The sequence below is a fragment of the Fistularia commersonii genome, chromosome 34 (assembly GCF_037954325.1).
Source record: "Fistularia commersonii isolate RoL2024-O1a breed Wild chromosome 34, RoL_Fcom_v1.0, whole genome shotgun sequence".
NCBI classification, from domain to species: Eukaryota; Metazoa; Chordata; class Actinopteri; order Syngnathiformes; family Fistulariidae; genus Fistularia; species Fistularia commersonii.
Window position 1 is genome coordinate 3,301,943 of NC_141317.1, and position 14,275 is coordinate 3,316,217.

Below are 14,275 nucleotides of genomic sequence, written 5' to 3' on the forward strand. Positions count from 1 at the left end.
AGTGGGAGGACCAGAGGCGTCTCTACTTAATAATTTAGTGGTGGTGGGTCAAAGAGGTGGCTATCGATTCAGTTTTATGAAAATGGCCGCTGGACAGGCACTTCGGACCAGCCACCTCCCACTTAGGCACTCATAATATACATTATATATTACAATACCAATTTTTAATTCGTTCCCCCTCCACTTCCTTGCCGTCTCGTCCTCTACCCTCGAGAAAGGGATGATATGATTGGATGAACTAATAGTTTCCATAGCAGCATTTAGCTTATATGCACAGAGAGGACAATGAGGATAAGAGAAAAAAAGGATTATTTGTTTAAGAAGACAAAAGGAAGGGGTTATGATTGAGGGAGAAGCCAAGATACAAGTAGAGGGGTGATTAGGTTTAATGTTTAGAGGCTGAATACTGTGTATTCCATTTGCTGTTTGCCCTGTGTTTTTATCTCACGCTTGCCATTTGTGTCGCTTTATTTATTCATCACTGTGCTCATGTGGATAATCAATCTACCTTTCTCCTCAAAGAGACCAAGCTCTGTGGTTTTCTCAGAGATGCGTGTCTGACTCCATCTGATTTAAGAAATGCACTGAGCTTGAAAACTGATACCACTGAAAGACTAGCACTTGTCAGTCTCGCAGATTGCCTGCTTAAGAACATGGCTGCAGAGAAACATCAGCTGTTGCAATAAGAAACCGTGATACCTCGGCTACATTTGCGAATGTTTTTACAGGCCGTCGTTAATGGCCTCACCTCAAAGACATTTCAAAAGTGCACGGACACGAACATAAAGGAGGCCAGAATGTGGGGTGAAGGCACAGTTGGCGAGACGCTTACCTCAGAGAATGTCATTTGTCTTAACAACTTGAAAACAGGCTTTATAAAGCCTGAGCAGTGAGTGATTAAAAAAATAAATATATACACACACGCACATACATCATACATACAACTAACATACACATATACATTCATACATAGATACATAGATACATACATACATACATACACACACACACACATATATATATACACACATACACACACACAAACACACACATATATACACACACACACAGACACACGTATTGCTAACAGGTTCCATTCATGGCCACCTATGAATAACAACAAGTAGCTTGGGCCAATTTTTTGTTCACAGAGAAAATATTTCCATTTCATGCATTAACCTCCTATAACCTGCCATCAGGTAGGAAGTGTATTCTTGCACGGCTCCTTTTGAAAGGAGTTGACAATGAATGGCCATCGAGTGCTCGGGAGCGGTTTGTGGCGCTTCTATTGCTTTATGAATGCAACTCAATAGGGAACATTAAAAGCAGAATGCTTCAATCAAACAACCTAAAGCGGGCTCGGCTGGCCGGCCACGTCTACAGACAGACAGCTAGATGCCCTTGTCAATGCTGCTTCTTCGCAGAGAGAACAGAGACGAGCAGACACTTAAGACAGCCCCACACACAATTGTGTAAGGCAACACCTCCACATGTTCATGCCTGTGAAATGTACCAGCTCGCTTACAGCAGCTGAGTGGTCCGAGGAATGAAAGTAAGAGCTGAGCTTCTCTCTCTCTTTCTCCCTCCTTCTCCCTCTCTCACACACACACACACACACACAGACACACGCATGCACGCACGCACACACACAGTGAAAATTGCCCCTAATGACTGTAGCGCCTCTCTCTAGAGATGGCAGCGGCTGCTGCTCCACTCGATAAATATTAACAAGAAGTGCGACTGATGGTGGTGCTCACTGATCCATAATTGCATTTCAAAATGTTCAATGGGGGTGGGGTGGAGGGTGGTCTCAAAGGGAAAAATTGGAAGATAAAAAGAGGGAACTCAGCCCTCTAGGCAGTGACAGGAGACAAGTGATGGCTGTCTAGTCAAACTCCTACCATCATCTCAATGGCTCAGCACAAATGAGAGACTTTTAGGTGGAGGAAATGCAGCGATTGTCCATTATAGCCTGACGTCGTATCGTTCACTGACTTATGGCTCCCTACATCATGAGGCACTTTGACATACAAAGCCGCATTTATAAAGTGAGAAATCTGAGGATGGATCACAGTGGTGGTGCCGATCTTCATTCACCTTTACCAGATTGTACATTAAATGATACCTCTGCATTGGATGGGTGCACGAGCAAACTAGCAGCAACCTAATTACTTAGAGGAGCTCATTGTTAAGCTAATTCCCAGTACTTTGGATTCCATTAGGGCTACACTCAGAGTCCACAGAAAAACTAATAGCTGCTCATGTTAAGCATGGGTATTTATGCACATATATTTGCATCTCTATCAACCATGTTAATTATTGTCTTTATATAGGTGGAATTTTTGCAAGGCAGTAAGATAAGCAGCAGGCAAGACCAACAGAAAACAGTGTTACAATCAACATTTGGAATGTGTGTATGTGTAGAGGAGGTGTACACATGCTGTTTACAAGACAACTGGAAAAGCTAGATTGTAATAGCCATCCAACACAAACGAGTATTTGAATACAAATTTACACAAGAACAATACTGATTTGATGACGGAGGACTGCAAATGTTTGGACATAAATCTACGGATTCAGTTATTAGATACTAGTAAATGTGTTCATTATATTGTATATTTTTATTGAGGTAAAACTTTTGCACTTTAGTTTGCAACACTGTTTTTTTAATTCAACCATGTTTAAAAAAAAAGCTGCTGATCACACACTGAAATAAAAATGTGTGCTCAGTTAAACTGTATCCTCTGGGTGCTATCATTTTCCATTAAATAATTGCAAACAATTAAGTTGAAACTATGGATTTGGAAACAAAATTTAACAATGACCACGTAAAGGATAAATATATGCAAATGACAGATAATAAAAAGTGAGATAGAAAAAAAGAGGAAACATCTGAGCTCCCGATATATACTCATGACATGAGAGAACCGAGTGTCTTTTTTCCCTAGCCAACCATTTCAAACAATATCTTGCCTTAATGATCACATTCCCCAAGGCCATGTAAATATATTTAAATCTTTCATGCAAAATGCAAAGGCAAACATTAATGAACAGCGGCAACGGTCGGGAAGCAATTCATTTTTCTTTACAAACACTCAGTACAGACGTATTTACGCTTCGGAGCATATCAGTGAGATTGACAAACATCAATAAGCTTCAATTAGACAGGCAACACAATATTCACAGAAAGAGCAAGACAAATGCTCCCCCTCATGCATTACTTTACTGAACATAAATATACATGGTATATCAGACAGCAATAACTGAGACTACTTGGCTTCAATAACACTATGGCCTTCTGCTGGGATATTAAACTAATAAGGCAGAAAAACGTTAAAATAGCACACTAAACATGAGTATCCTGGTTATACTAAGTGACAAAGAAAACCCCTCTTCTTTTTAAGCTAATCAGGGCTGCTACATAAGAACAGGACTCCTGGCAAGATAATTGCATTGTACATGGCATCTAATTAAATGTCCATAAGCAGAGGGATCCAGAAGCAGACGTGTGCGGCTATGGTGAGCGAGGTTCTGAGTGGGTGGGTGGGTGTGTATTGGCATAGTGGGCTCCTAAATCCCTTGTTCCCAAAGGGAGAAATGCTGCAATCACTCCATTAGTAAACGAGGAAGGGAGGCAAGTATACTGAGAGAAAGCAGAGAGAAGGGATGTGGCGTAGGGAGGGAGGGAGGGAGGATGGAACACAGCTGACTTGACCAATAACAGCAAATGAGGTTAGATACAAGCAGAGAAAGAGGTGGTGGTGGTGGTGGTGGGGGGGGGGGGGGTCAATGAGTGTCGAGGACATGGACACAATGACTAGAACATGGGATGGAAGGAGGGAGGGCGTGAGTGACAGCAGATAAAGAGGAGCAGGAATAAGGGGGAATGAGGTGCAGAAAGAGACAGATGAGAGGGAGAGAGAAATAGAGATGGAGTAGACAAGTGAAGTAAGAAAGAAGGATGGCTTGTTGAAACCAGGGTCACTGAGCAGATATGGCTGCACATTGTTCAGCGCTCAGTTTTTGTCAAATGTACCGTCTTTGGCCGAGTCATGTAGATCCGGGTGGGCGTGTGGAGGATCAAACAAGACGCATGCACACAAATTGGACGTCAACAGTGCAACCACAATATAAACATGATAGCATACTTAAACATGTGTACACACAAACAACACACACGTCTCGGGTCGGCAGTCTGCAGACTGCAGTACTCTCATGAAATATAGATTGTTAACACATGAAAAGGTCATGGTACCAGCTGTAAAATAAAACGGATCCTGGCGGGAAAATGTGTATGTTAAGATTGCCGACTCTTAACTGATCTCTGCGATCACATGACGGGAAATAAAACACACACCCTTTTGCGGTCGATCTTCTCCATGCAAAATCATACATGCGGACCTTCTGCATTTGCGCATTAGCTCCCAAATTTTAATTTTAATTTTATTTGAAATTAGTTCTAATTAGAATGTGTCACCTCAAACTGTAATACTGCCTTTCAATGGTGGAATCTGCTGTGATTACCAGCATCCACTCCTAACATGAATTCCATGGTAAAGCAGTTAAAATGGCCACCTTTGTACAAGGCAGACATTTTAGGAGGAAAGCATGAGATTGAGATCTATACGACCGGATCAATATGTCACAGAGGTTACAGTGAGCACTGCAGCTGCCACAGTTGAGTAAACAAACGAGGGAAAATGATTGTCCTCTGAGTCTAGAATGACCCCAATGATGGCGCAGAATGGATTTTAGTTTTTGAATGTGCTATCGCCGGATGACTGTGCGCTGCTGCGGCATTAAATACGAGAATGCATGTTTGCATACAGATGTGAGAGGACGCGTTTCACAATCATGGTGATGAGGAAAAGACACACACTGAGAGAAAGATATAGAGACAGAGAGGCATGATTCAATCTTTGTCCCCCCCCCCCCCCCCCCCCTTCCCCGCGCACGAGATTGATGGCTGTATTCAGGATTTCTGCAAACCACTAATTGGATTCACGTCATTAGATAAAATACACAAGTGAGACTGTTACAACTTAAAAACAGAGAGGGGAGAGACAGGCGGGGGGGGGGACTGGTGTGAACTGGATAATATTGACAAGGTTATTTGGTTCAGGACCAATGAATTTACCTTCCCCTCTGCTGCTTCTTCAAAGCCCCACCACCACCACATACACAAAGCAATCGATAATTTGTGAGGGAGCAAACGTGGGGGGCTGAGATAGAGGCTGGGAGGGATGAGAGGATGGGAAATAAAAACACAGAGCTTATGTGTTATGTGGTTCGCCTATATAGATCGAGGTTTTTTTTTTCTTTCTCCAATATACAATAGCAAGTACACAATTTTTTTTCAAAACATTTAGTTGGAGAAAAAGAAAAGTGTTAAAACAACATTTTTTTTTTACCCCGTCTATGGGAAAAGAGTGTTCCGGTTATGAATGCAGGGTTGTGGGACAAATGACAGAGTTATGTATGTACTGTTCTATTGTTGTACCAGCAGTAAAACCCCAGTTAATAATCAACTAACATCTAAAAAAAAATTTAAAAAAAAGTATATATATATATATATATATATATATATATAAGTAAACCGGTGTCAACCCTTTTTTCAAGTTAGGAGGAAACAAAGTAAGCTGATTGAAAAATGAAGTTGTTTAGGGAGCATGTGTCGCTTGTTGTTTTCTACATTGTTTTAACACAAGAGGACAAGGGACCAGTCTGCTCACACTCGCGCACGCACTCACGCGCACGCACACGCACAAACACACACACACACACACACAGATGGCTGTTCGTTAATTACAGGTGGAATGAGAGAGGGAGCAACAGAGCCACAACACACAGAGTGAGAGAGAGAGGTCAGCTATAGGAGATTGTATTCTCCCTCTCCCTGGACAATTACCTCTGTCTACCCCAGACCTCTTCTGGCACTCTTAATCAAGTTGCATGTGCGTGTGATTGTTCTGGGTGTGTTTTTGCACAAATGTATGTACCCGTGCCAGGCCTTCAGCTCAAAGCCCCCACACGTATACAATTACCCCAAAGCCAAAAAGCAGCATTCACAAATGAAACAAGTGTGCCATGAGCAGGGAGTACATACATACATACATACATACATACAGTACACACAAATGTATACATGCTATTCAGCAATTTCAAATAGGTGGTGTGTGTGGCCTTTGAGCTGACCTCCCATCATCACCCTGGCTGTTGGCAGCTATTACTTGCCCCCCTCCCCCCCGGGGCTTGGCTGCCCATAACCAAGCCCTCTATGCTCTGTTTAGACAACCAATCTTATAAAAGACAGTCCACACTTCATCTCGTAGAATAATAAACTACCTCATTTAGCAGTGTAGACCCATTGATTATATATTCCAGTAGACTTAGTCCAATAAAGGACAGTCTAGTTACCTTGAACCATCATCAAAATGTGCTGTGCTTTCCCTTTGTGGCAGATGGAGCACACACAAAGGACCAATTAAAAACAATCAGTTGCATAATCCATTTCAGGCTCTTCCAATAAGTTCCATTTGGTGAACTATGACCTAAATTGTTTGGATGCACTGACCTCTACATAAACTCCCCTTGTAGCAAAGCATTATTTCTAGAGGTGTAAAACAAGTTTGATAATCCCATTCTTGATATTCATACATCATAAATATAAAAGATTCTTTGCAGTTTCCAGGTAACTGTGAGCACAGATATTAACATATCTATTAATGTCTGCCAATGTATCTGTGACTTCCTTTTAATCAAAAAAACAGGTGCAACTCAAGGAAATTGTATTTATGATGCATATTGGTGTCGTACCGCTGAGAAAAGAAGCACATCTCCAAAGCACAGGTTGTTGTTTTTATTCAAGGTACTGATTTGGGTGTCCCTGATTGTAAGCGGCAAAGAATATCTCTGCAATTAAAATCAACATAATGCAAACATCTTTGATTACACTGTTCCTACATGGCTACAATGTGCATTGATTGTGAGAGTTTTTTTTTAATACTACCTGTGATCTTAAGAAGGGGCACATAGTAGTTTATTCACATTTAATTCTCATCTAACTTTAAATGTCTATCCTTGTCAGTATGCATACGGTGTCATCAGTTTTATTTCATCAGTTTGAGAGACAGAATTTTACATTTGACAACCACCACCCAAGAGCCTGTCTTGAGTATGAGGATGCGCAAGAAACATATGAAGTGAACGTCTACTCACCAGTTTGAAATCCTGAATGCTACAAATGAAGTAGGGAGTATTAGGCCGACGACTCTCAATGTACACACAATCTGCAGGTGAGAGAAAAGAGAAAAGAGTGTTAAAGAGATGTTCACACTTCCCAAGGCATTTGTGTTTTTACGAAGCTAGACTCAATAAATTATTTTGCCTGCTGTTACCTCAGTTCAAGAGAGATTTTTCTCCTCGAGTCAAATTCAATTGGAATGCAAGTAATAGGATTAAGGACTTTTGGAGCGCTACAAGGTTGCCTTTCCAAAGCAAACATTACGCCCAAGGGGAATTATGTTATTGTTCCACTCCATTAATACACCAGTGAGCTATACTGGCTTTAACCTCATCCCACCCCATGGTCATCAATGCAAACCCTATCCCAACAAGACAAGTTTTGTCACTGCACTATATACTGAGTTTGCTTTGCTGTGATGCAAAAAGAAATATATATATATATGTATAAAAAAAAGAAAACCAATTCTCCAGTCCTCTCATTCGTGTTTGAAAATGCTGCCAAATTACATAACCCTCATAAGTGTTGAAAGCAGCCCTCTCACAATGTGAGTGAGGAGGTGGCCAGGGGCCGGCTGTGCTGTTAAATTGAATGTGACTGCTGGTATGGCCAGGTCGTGAACCCCCATCTCTTTAACAAAAACATTCACGCTGCAGCGGACAAAAACACACAGCCACTTCTGGAGAAGGGAAAGGAGGAGTAGCTGGGGGGGGGGGGGCAAAACCAAGAGTTCCTGTTCCGCCTGGTGCAGTTCTTTACCAAAAACTGCCATGATTTGATTTCACACACGCACACGCGCATATATACACACACACACACACACACACAAAATGTATATTAGGGCTGTCATGTGATTATGCGATTTTTTTTCTTTTTCTTTTTTTTTTAAATCAGAATACTCACAGGGCATCTGTTGATTAAGGCAATGTAAATAGACTTAACATTTTTGAACTAAAATAACAAGACTGATGTCCAGATTGCAAAATAAGAATTCCAAAAAAGAAACAATAAAATCTTATTAATCACACCATATTTACCAACACCATTTTTTCATCTCTTTTTTTCAATTAAATGCATGAAATATCCAGAGTAATGTAACCCTCTTTTAGCCAGCTGCTGACACAGAATAACTTGTTTACATTATTTAGTTCTTGCAGAGGAATCCACTACCAGTGTACACTTCTCACTTTGGTACTTTAAACTAAGTGCTTTGATGAAACGAAAACTCCTTCTTACAGACTGCGCAAACTACTTTATGCGGGTCGATTGTACCGTCTTGGGTATTTTTGCACTCAAATTTCCCGTTGAGAGGGCCAATACGCTGTCGAGAGTCGTCCATCTTGATTAAGTTGGCTCTGCTACCAGATAGCTTTGGAGCATCAATCTGCACCAGTGAGTGGAGTGAGGGATTTTGATTCATTGTGTGCTGTGCATGCATCAATTGCGTTAACTAATAAAATACAACTGTGATCAAATTAATCTTGCAAATCTGAACTTACGAGTCTATTTTTACAGCCCTAATATATAAATGGAAAATCTTACATCTTCACTATATATATATATATATAAATATATATCATTCATATAGTGAAGGTGTAAGATTTTCTATTATTGCTATGAAGCAGTCCTTTCTACCTCTACAGAAAAAAAAAAATCAAAAGTCAATAAAAAAATAATTTACACAAGGATCAGTCATACTTTTGTTAAAAGACCAACAATATAAGGTATTTTGACTGCTGAAAGGGGTTGCTATTTGCCTTTCATTTCTTGATACATTCTGGTAAATAATAAATCCAGACATGAAAAGGAAGAGCAACTCCATAAGAACCAGCTCAATTCTAAGCTTAGATTACAAGATGGAAAAAAAAATACTCTAGGTTGGATTTAAACTCACAGCACACAGCGGGGATATTCATTTTGGCAGAAAAAAAAAAACAGGCTGAGCAGTTTCATGCTAAAGATCCATGCCACACTTTCACCCACGAAAGATGCACAGTTGCTTTCTTTCCAGTGACTGGCGGTGTCATCATCTGTTATTTATTTGTTTGTGTCAACATGGTTATCGATCTGGGCATGGGTTATCTCACAGCGAGCAAAGGAAAAGAAGGGTGGCAAAGATACTAAATGGTTCTGACACCCATGATACCATTTGTAGAAGAGCTGGTGTGTATGACTGTGCCTGTGACATCATGGGCTTTTTTTTTTTCTTTTTAGAGGCTGTGTGTGCATGTGTGTGTGTGTGTGTGTTTTTGTAACCCCAGGGTGGGCTTGTTATCTGCTGTGGACTGAATGAGCTGTTGGGAGGGGAGGAAAGGGTAGGGGGTGGGGGTTATCGCCCTTGCTAGACTGAGTGACGCATTATATCTCTCTCTCAGTACTGCCCTCCTCTTGCTTTTCCCCTCTCCCTCCATTTGTCCCTCTTCTAAACCATCCCTGGAAGTCATTTACAAGATAACATGAATGAAAATATCTATCAGTGCTATTGTGTGATCTGGGAGCGACACAGCGTGTGTGTTTAGAGAGACAGAGGAGCGCATAGTGAAGGAGGGTGGAGTGAGAGGGGGAGGGCAGAGAACAAAAGAGAATAATCTGAATGAGATGACATGTTATGGAGGAGTCAAATGGAGGGAATTAGGTTTTAGTGTCCCTTCACCTCACCGGCACATTCATTTAAAGAGGCCAGTTCTCCTTGTCCTCACCCCGGAGCACATCAACAGGCATTAAGAACAGACAGTCAGAGTGAAAAAGGTAGCGGGCTTAGAAGGGAAGACAGTGATGCAGTTTAATCATTCACAGACAGCACGCTAGTCTATTCTTCGAATGTCAAAAAGCACACTTTGAATTCTTCCTGGGCGCTAGATGATCCACTATCTCAAGGGCATTTTTCTGTGGGTGACTAAAACACCAATCTTGAAAAATGTCAACGTTAAAACCAAGTTAATGCCTGAGACTCCGCCGTTTGAACATTTTGTGCATTTGGAAATGGGTCGCTTCACTCAGGTGGAAAGGCGAGGGATGGAGGGTTTAGCTGTAGGGGGGGGGGGGTTCTTTAGGGTTGACGTGTGTGCTGGTTGGGTAGAAGTGGCCTTCGCTGTTGGAGGGAGAACCGCAGCAGGGCCTTTGTAGTTAAGTGCTTTCACTCCCTCTGTAGCCACAAGTTTAACTTCTTTTACTCGTCTCCACCCAGCAATAAACTGCTGACCGGCACGTCACTCAAACAGATAAAGAGCGAGAGAAAGTTCAATACATCGACGGTGAGAGATAATCATGAAGCTACTGAGAACAGCTCCTCAGACCAAAGCTCTTTACTAAAACCTGACAGCTGTTGTTTCTCTATTGACACGGTCATTGCTGAGTTCAGGGTAAAAGAATATATTCATTTTATTCTCCTTGTCCCACAAACACACACAAATATATTCACAGTTTTTTTTTTTTTTTCATTGTTCAGCCATCTATTGTGCTATGGCTGCCAAGCATGACTAATCTAAAGCACACCTAGTCTCAGCAAAAGACTACAGTCTTCACTCGCTCTGTTCCAAGCAAATAAAGTGCTGTTTAATTTGCTGCAACTCTCCAGGAGAGAGGAAGTGGAGCGTGATGCATTCTTAGCTTTTGTATATTTTTTGCAATCCTGTGACAATGAAAAGTCAGATTGCGAAATTAGTCACACACACCAGAAGTATTTTGTAACCAGTGATTTTGTGACTTGCTAATATTTAGGATCATACCCATAGGGTTGTGACAATAGAAGAATCTATTAACTTTGAATACATTACTACTATAGAAAAGCAGTATTGGTTTTATCAATCTATCCATCCATCTTCTGCTGCTCATCCTGCACTCAGGGTCGTGGGGGATGCTGGAGCCTATCCCAGCTGTCATCAGGCGAGAGGCGGGGTACACCCAGGACTGGTCACCAGTCAATCGCAGGGCCACATATATAGACAGGCAAACATTTACTCACGCACTCATTCGGGGCAATTTTCCCAATTTTATTCCAATTAACCTGCTGCATGTTTCTGGATTGTGGGAGGAAACTGGAGGAAATCCACACAGACACCGGGAGAACATGCAAACTCCACACAAAAAAGGTCCCCTTGTTGGAATCGAACCGGGGTCCTTCGTGCTGTGAGGCCAAAGCGCCGCCCATTGGTTTTATTAAATGATACTATAAGAGTAAGAAGATTAACAGAATAAAAACTGTGGCATTCAAGAACAAATAACACCACAATGAATTTTCAGGAATGCTAATGCTAGTAAGAATCAGTATGAAAATACAAAAACAGTCTGCTCTGGTAAAATGTATTAAGCAAGACAAAGCAGCGTCCGCAGGTTTACCGCTGGCTAAATAAGGATTAACAACTTTCAAGTAAACAATGACCATAACAGTGTTTTCTAATGATTAAGTCTCTGCTAACAGAACCAAAGTACACTCAGTGTGATTTCAGCTGTTTCAGTAAGACACCATTTGGCTGCACACTTGGATGAACACCATGTGGAGCGTACTAGCAGAGAGTAACCTAAACCAAGAGCGCTTGTGTCTGTAAACTCTTTCCCCTTTAAGCCTAAATAATGCATGGAATGTGCTTCTGAAGACAGTATTGTGAGAAATACATTGCGCAGTTGTGGAATCTGTCTTGATTACACATAAACTGTGCTGGGTTAAATCTTTTGGTTAGGACCACTTCCCTTTTTTATGTGCAACATCATCATACAATCATATCATCATAAACACTGGCTAATGTCAACAACTACGCTGTTAGATGGGTTATTCTGCCACAAATGTCTCAACAACTTGATTGTCTCCAAAGGAAAAAGCAATACATGTAGTCTATGGTGGCACATTGCCCATCTGGGGCAGCAATCATTAATCCACTCAATCTCCCTCAATCACCTACACCCTCTCTGAAAACACACACTGAAATATGCCTCTATGGTACCATATAAAATGTTTTCAAACCATGTTTTTGCTGTGAAAAACTAGTCCGCAGTCACTGCAAAGATGCTACAAAATAATTTTAAGTTGTGAGCCTTTGTCTCATATCATCAACTAAATCGTAATTCGGCTGAAGTGACGTTTTTGTGCGTGTCGATCAAGGCGTTCGAGTTGTTTTAATTTTACGGCCACACAGATTGAATCCCACTGTGAACCTTATGCTATCGCTCATCATATCCCTAAATAGACTTGAATGCCAAGATGGGATTTTAGAGTTTGCACCATCTAGAGACAGTTTTTAGCAAGCCTCATTTTCGGGATGAGAACAGGGCGGCAAACTGCTGCGAACTCCAAAGCTGTGTTGTGCCACTTCCTGCTGGGCTTATCCAAATTGGTTAGAGTAACAGGTAATCAAGCCCTGGAAGCACACATGGATTTAAATGTTCTTGACTTCCTCTCTCCCTTTCTACAAGCCCGACAGCTCTCACTTCTTCTCGCTGGAATAGCAGTGGGAAATACCTGGCAAGCAATACTATCAGCTTTCTGCAATAGGGCAGGTCTACAGCTGACTGAGCTGCTAAGGGAGAACAGAGGCTCTTTGACCCCCTCCAACCCCCTCCTTTTCCTCTCAGCTAACCCACGCTTTCTCATTTAGCAGTCGGCAGGTGGTTGAATTTCACTAAAAAGCCTTTTTTTTCCCAGAGTCTCTAGCGTGGGGAGGGATGGGAGAGCAGGGAGGGCCTTTTCAAAAATAGATCAGTGTGGTTAGCGACAGGCTACAGATTCACACTGTTGTGTTTCAGTGCGGGATGACTCCGAGGGCCCGTCCCTCATGTTAGCTTGACTGGAAACCGCGTACTGATCAAGAGCTCCATTTTGCAGTGGAGGAGATTTGCTTCTCCCGTCGAGCTCGAGCCTAGAGCGTCCTGGCTCTAGAATAACAAATCCAATTTACTGACCCACATTGGCCTCGCAAGTAGAGCCTTAGTGATGAACTGATTGAGGAATTCAAACACTCTAAGGTCGTTCTATGGAAATCACTTTGGGAAAAAATACTTTGAAATTTAACCTTTATTGATATGTGACTCAAATATAGCTTATGGTTTGGTGCTCTATGAGGTTTATAAGTTTACTTAGAATGAAACGATAACATGCTCTGAATGTAACTGCAAGAGGTAACGTAGCCTGTTGGTTAACATTTACCGTCCTCAGAAGACACCCGTAATGGAATGGTAGCTCACAGCTGCTACTAGAAATATCATGTTGGACAGAATAGGTTTTATACTAAGCAAATAAGCCGGTGTGTTCAATTTATTTCAACAATAACTGAAATTATTGATGTGGATACGGTCCACATGCAGTTATGGCAAAATAACATTTCAACTGTTACCCTTCCATGAGGCAGAAAATTGCTGCTGATGTGTTTGAGAAAGAAAAGATTAAGCAATTGCTTTGTTTTACTGCCAACAGTTGGTCCTGAGTTTCCAAACAGGGAGGGAGATCTTGTTATTGCCCACTCTGTGTATCACACACACACACACACACACACACACACACACACACACACATTTTCACCACAAAGCTTACTATGTGTGCACATGACACACACACACACGCAGACTCGCACAAACACCTTTCCTGGGTTGTGTGGTGGCTGCAGCAAAGAGTGCCAGCTGTCCACAACGACAACAACTATTGTATGCACAAAGCGATTTTATGAGGCAGGCCTGAAATTTGAAGGCCCGTTTATTCATCTATTGTCGCCGCGTTAACTGTTCAAATATCAAAAAGAAAATTTGAAATTTAAATCTCATGTTGCGTTTATCTGACACACTATCAAACCAACTGAAGCTGGCAGCCATGTCATGTGACATTAGACCAAGGTAGAGGGGGCAGGTGGTTTCAATTAGATCTCTCCATTTTAAAAAGACCAGTCAGCCATTCAGACAGTTAGGGAGGAAAGCTTTATGCTATGGCAGTCTGCCACCTGCAGTGCCAAGCAATGTTCTGCTGCAGCAAAGAGAAGGGATGAGCAATGTGTGTGTATGAGAGAAAGAGAGAGAGAGGGCTTGAGTGTGTGACAGGAGGCTGTCAGA

The 14,275-nt window shown here is 41.7% G+C and overlaps 1 protein-coding gene across 3 annotated transcripts in view; it reads right to left on the minus strand.

Annotated features, from left to right (window-relative positions):
* Positions 1-14,275, minus strand: part of rerea (arginine-glutamic acid dipeptide (RE) repeats a) — a 91,449-nt gene that overhangs the window by 57,592 nt on the left and 19,582 nt on the right. For all 3 annotated transcript variants that reach the window (XM_086141555.1, XM_086141556.1, XM_086141554.1), the window contains exon 3: positions 7,219-7,289. In XM_086141555.1, the coding sequence (XP_085997681.1) occupies positions 7,219-7,289 (71 nt within the window). The remainder of the gene's footprint in view (positions 1-7,218; positions 7,290-14,275) is intronic.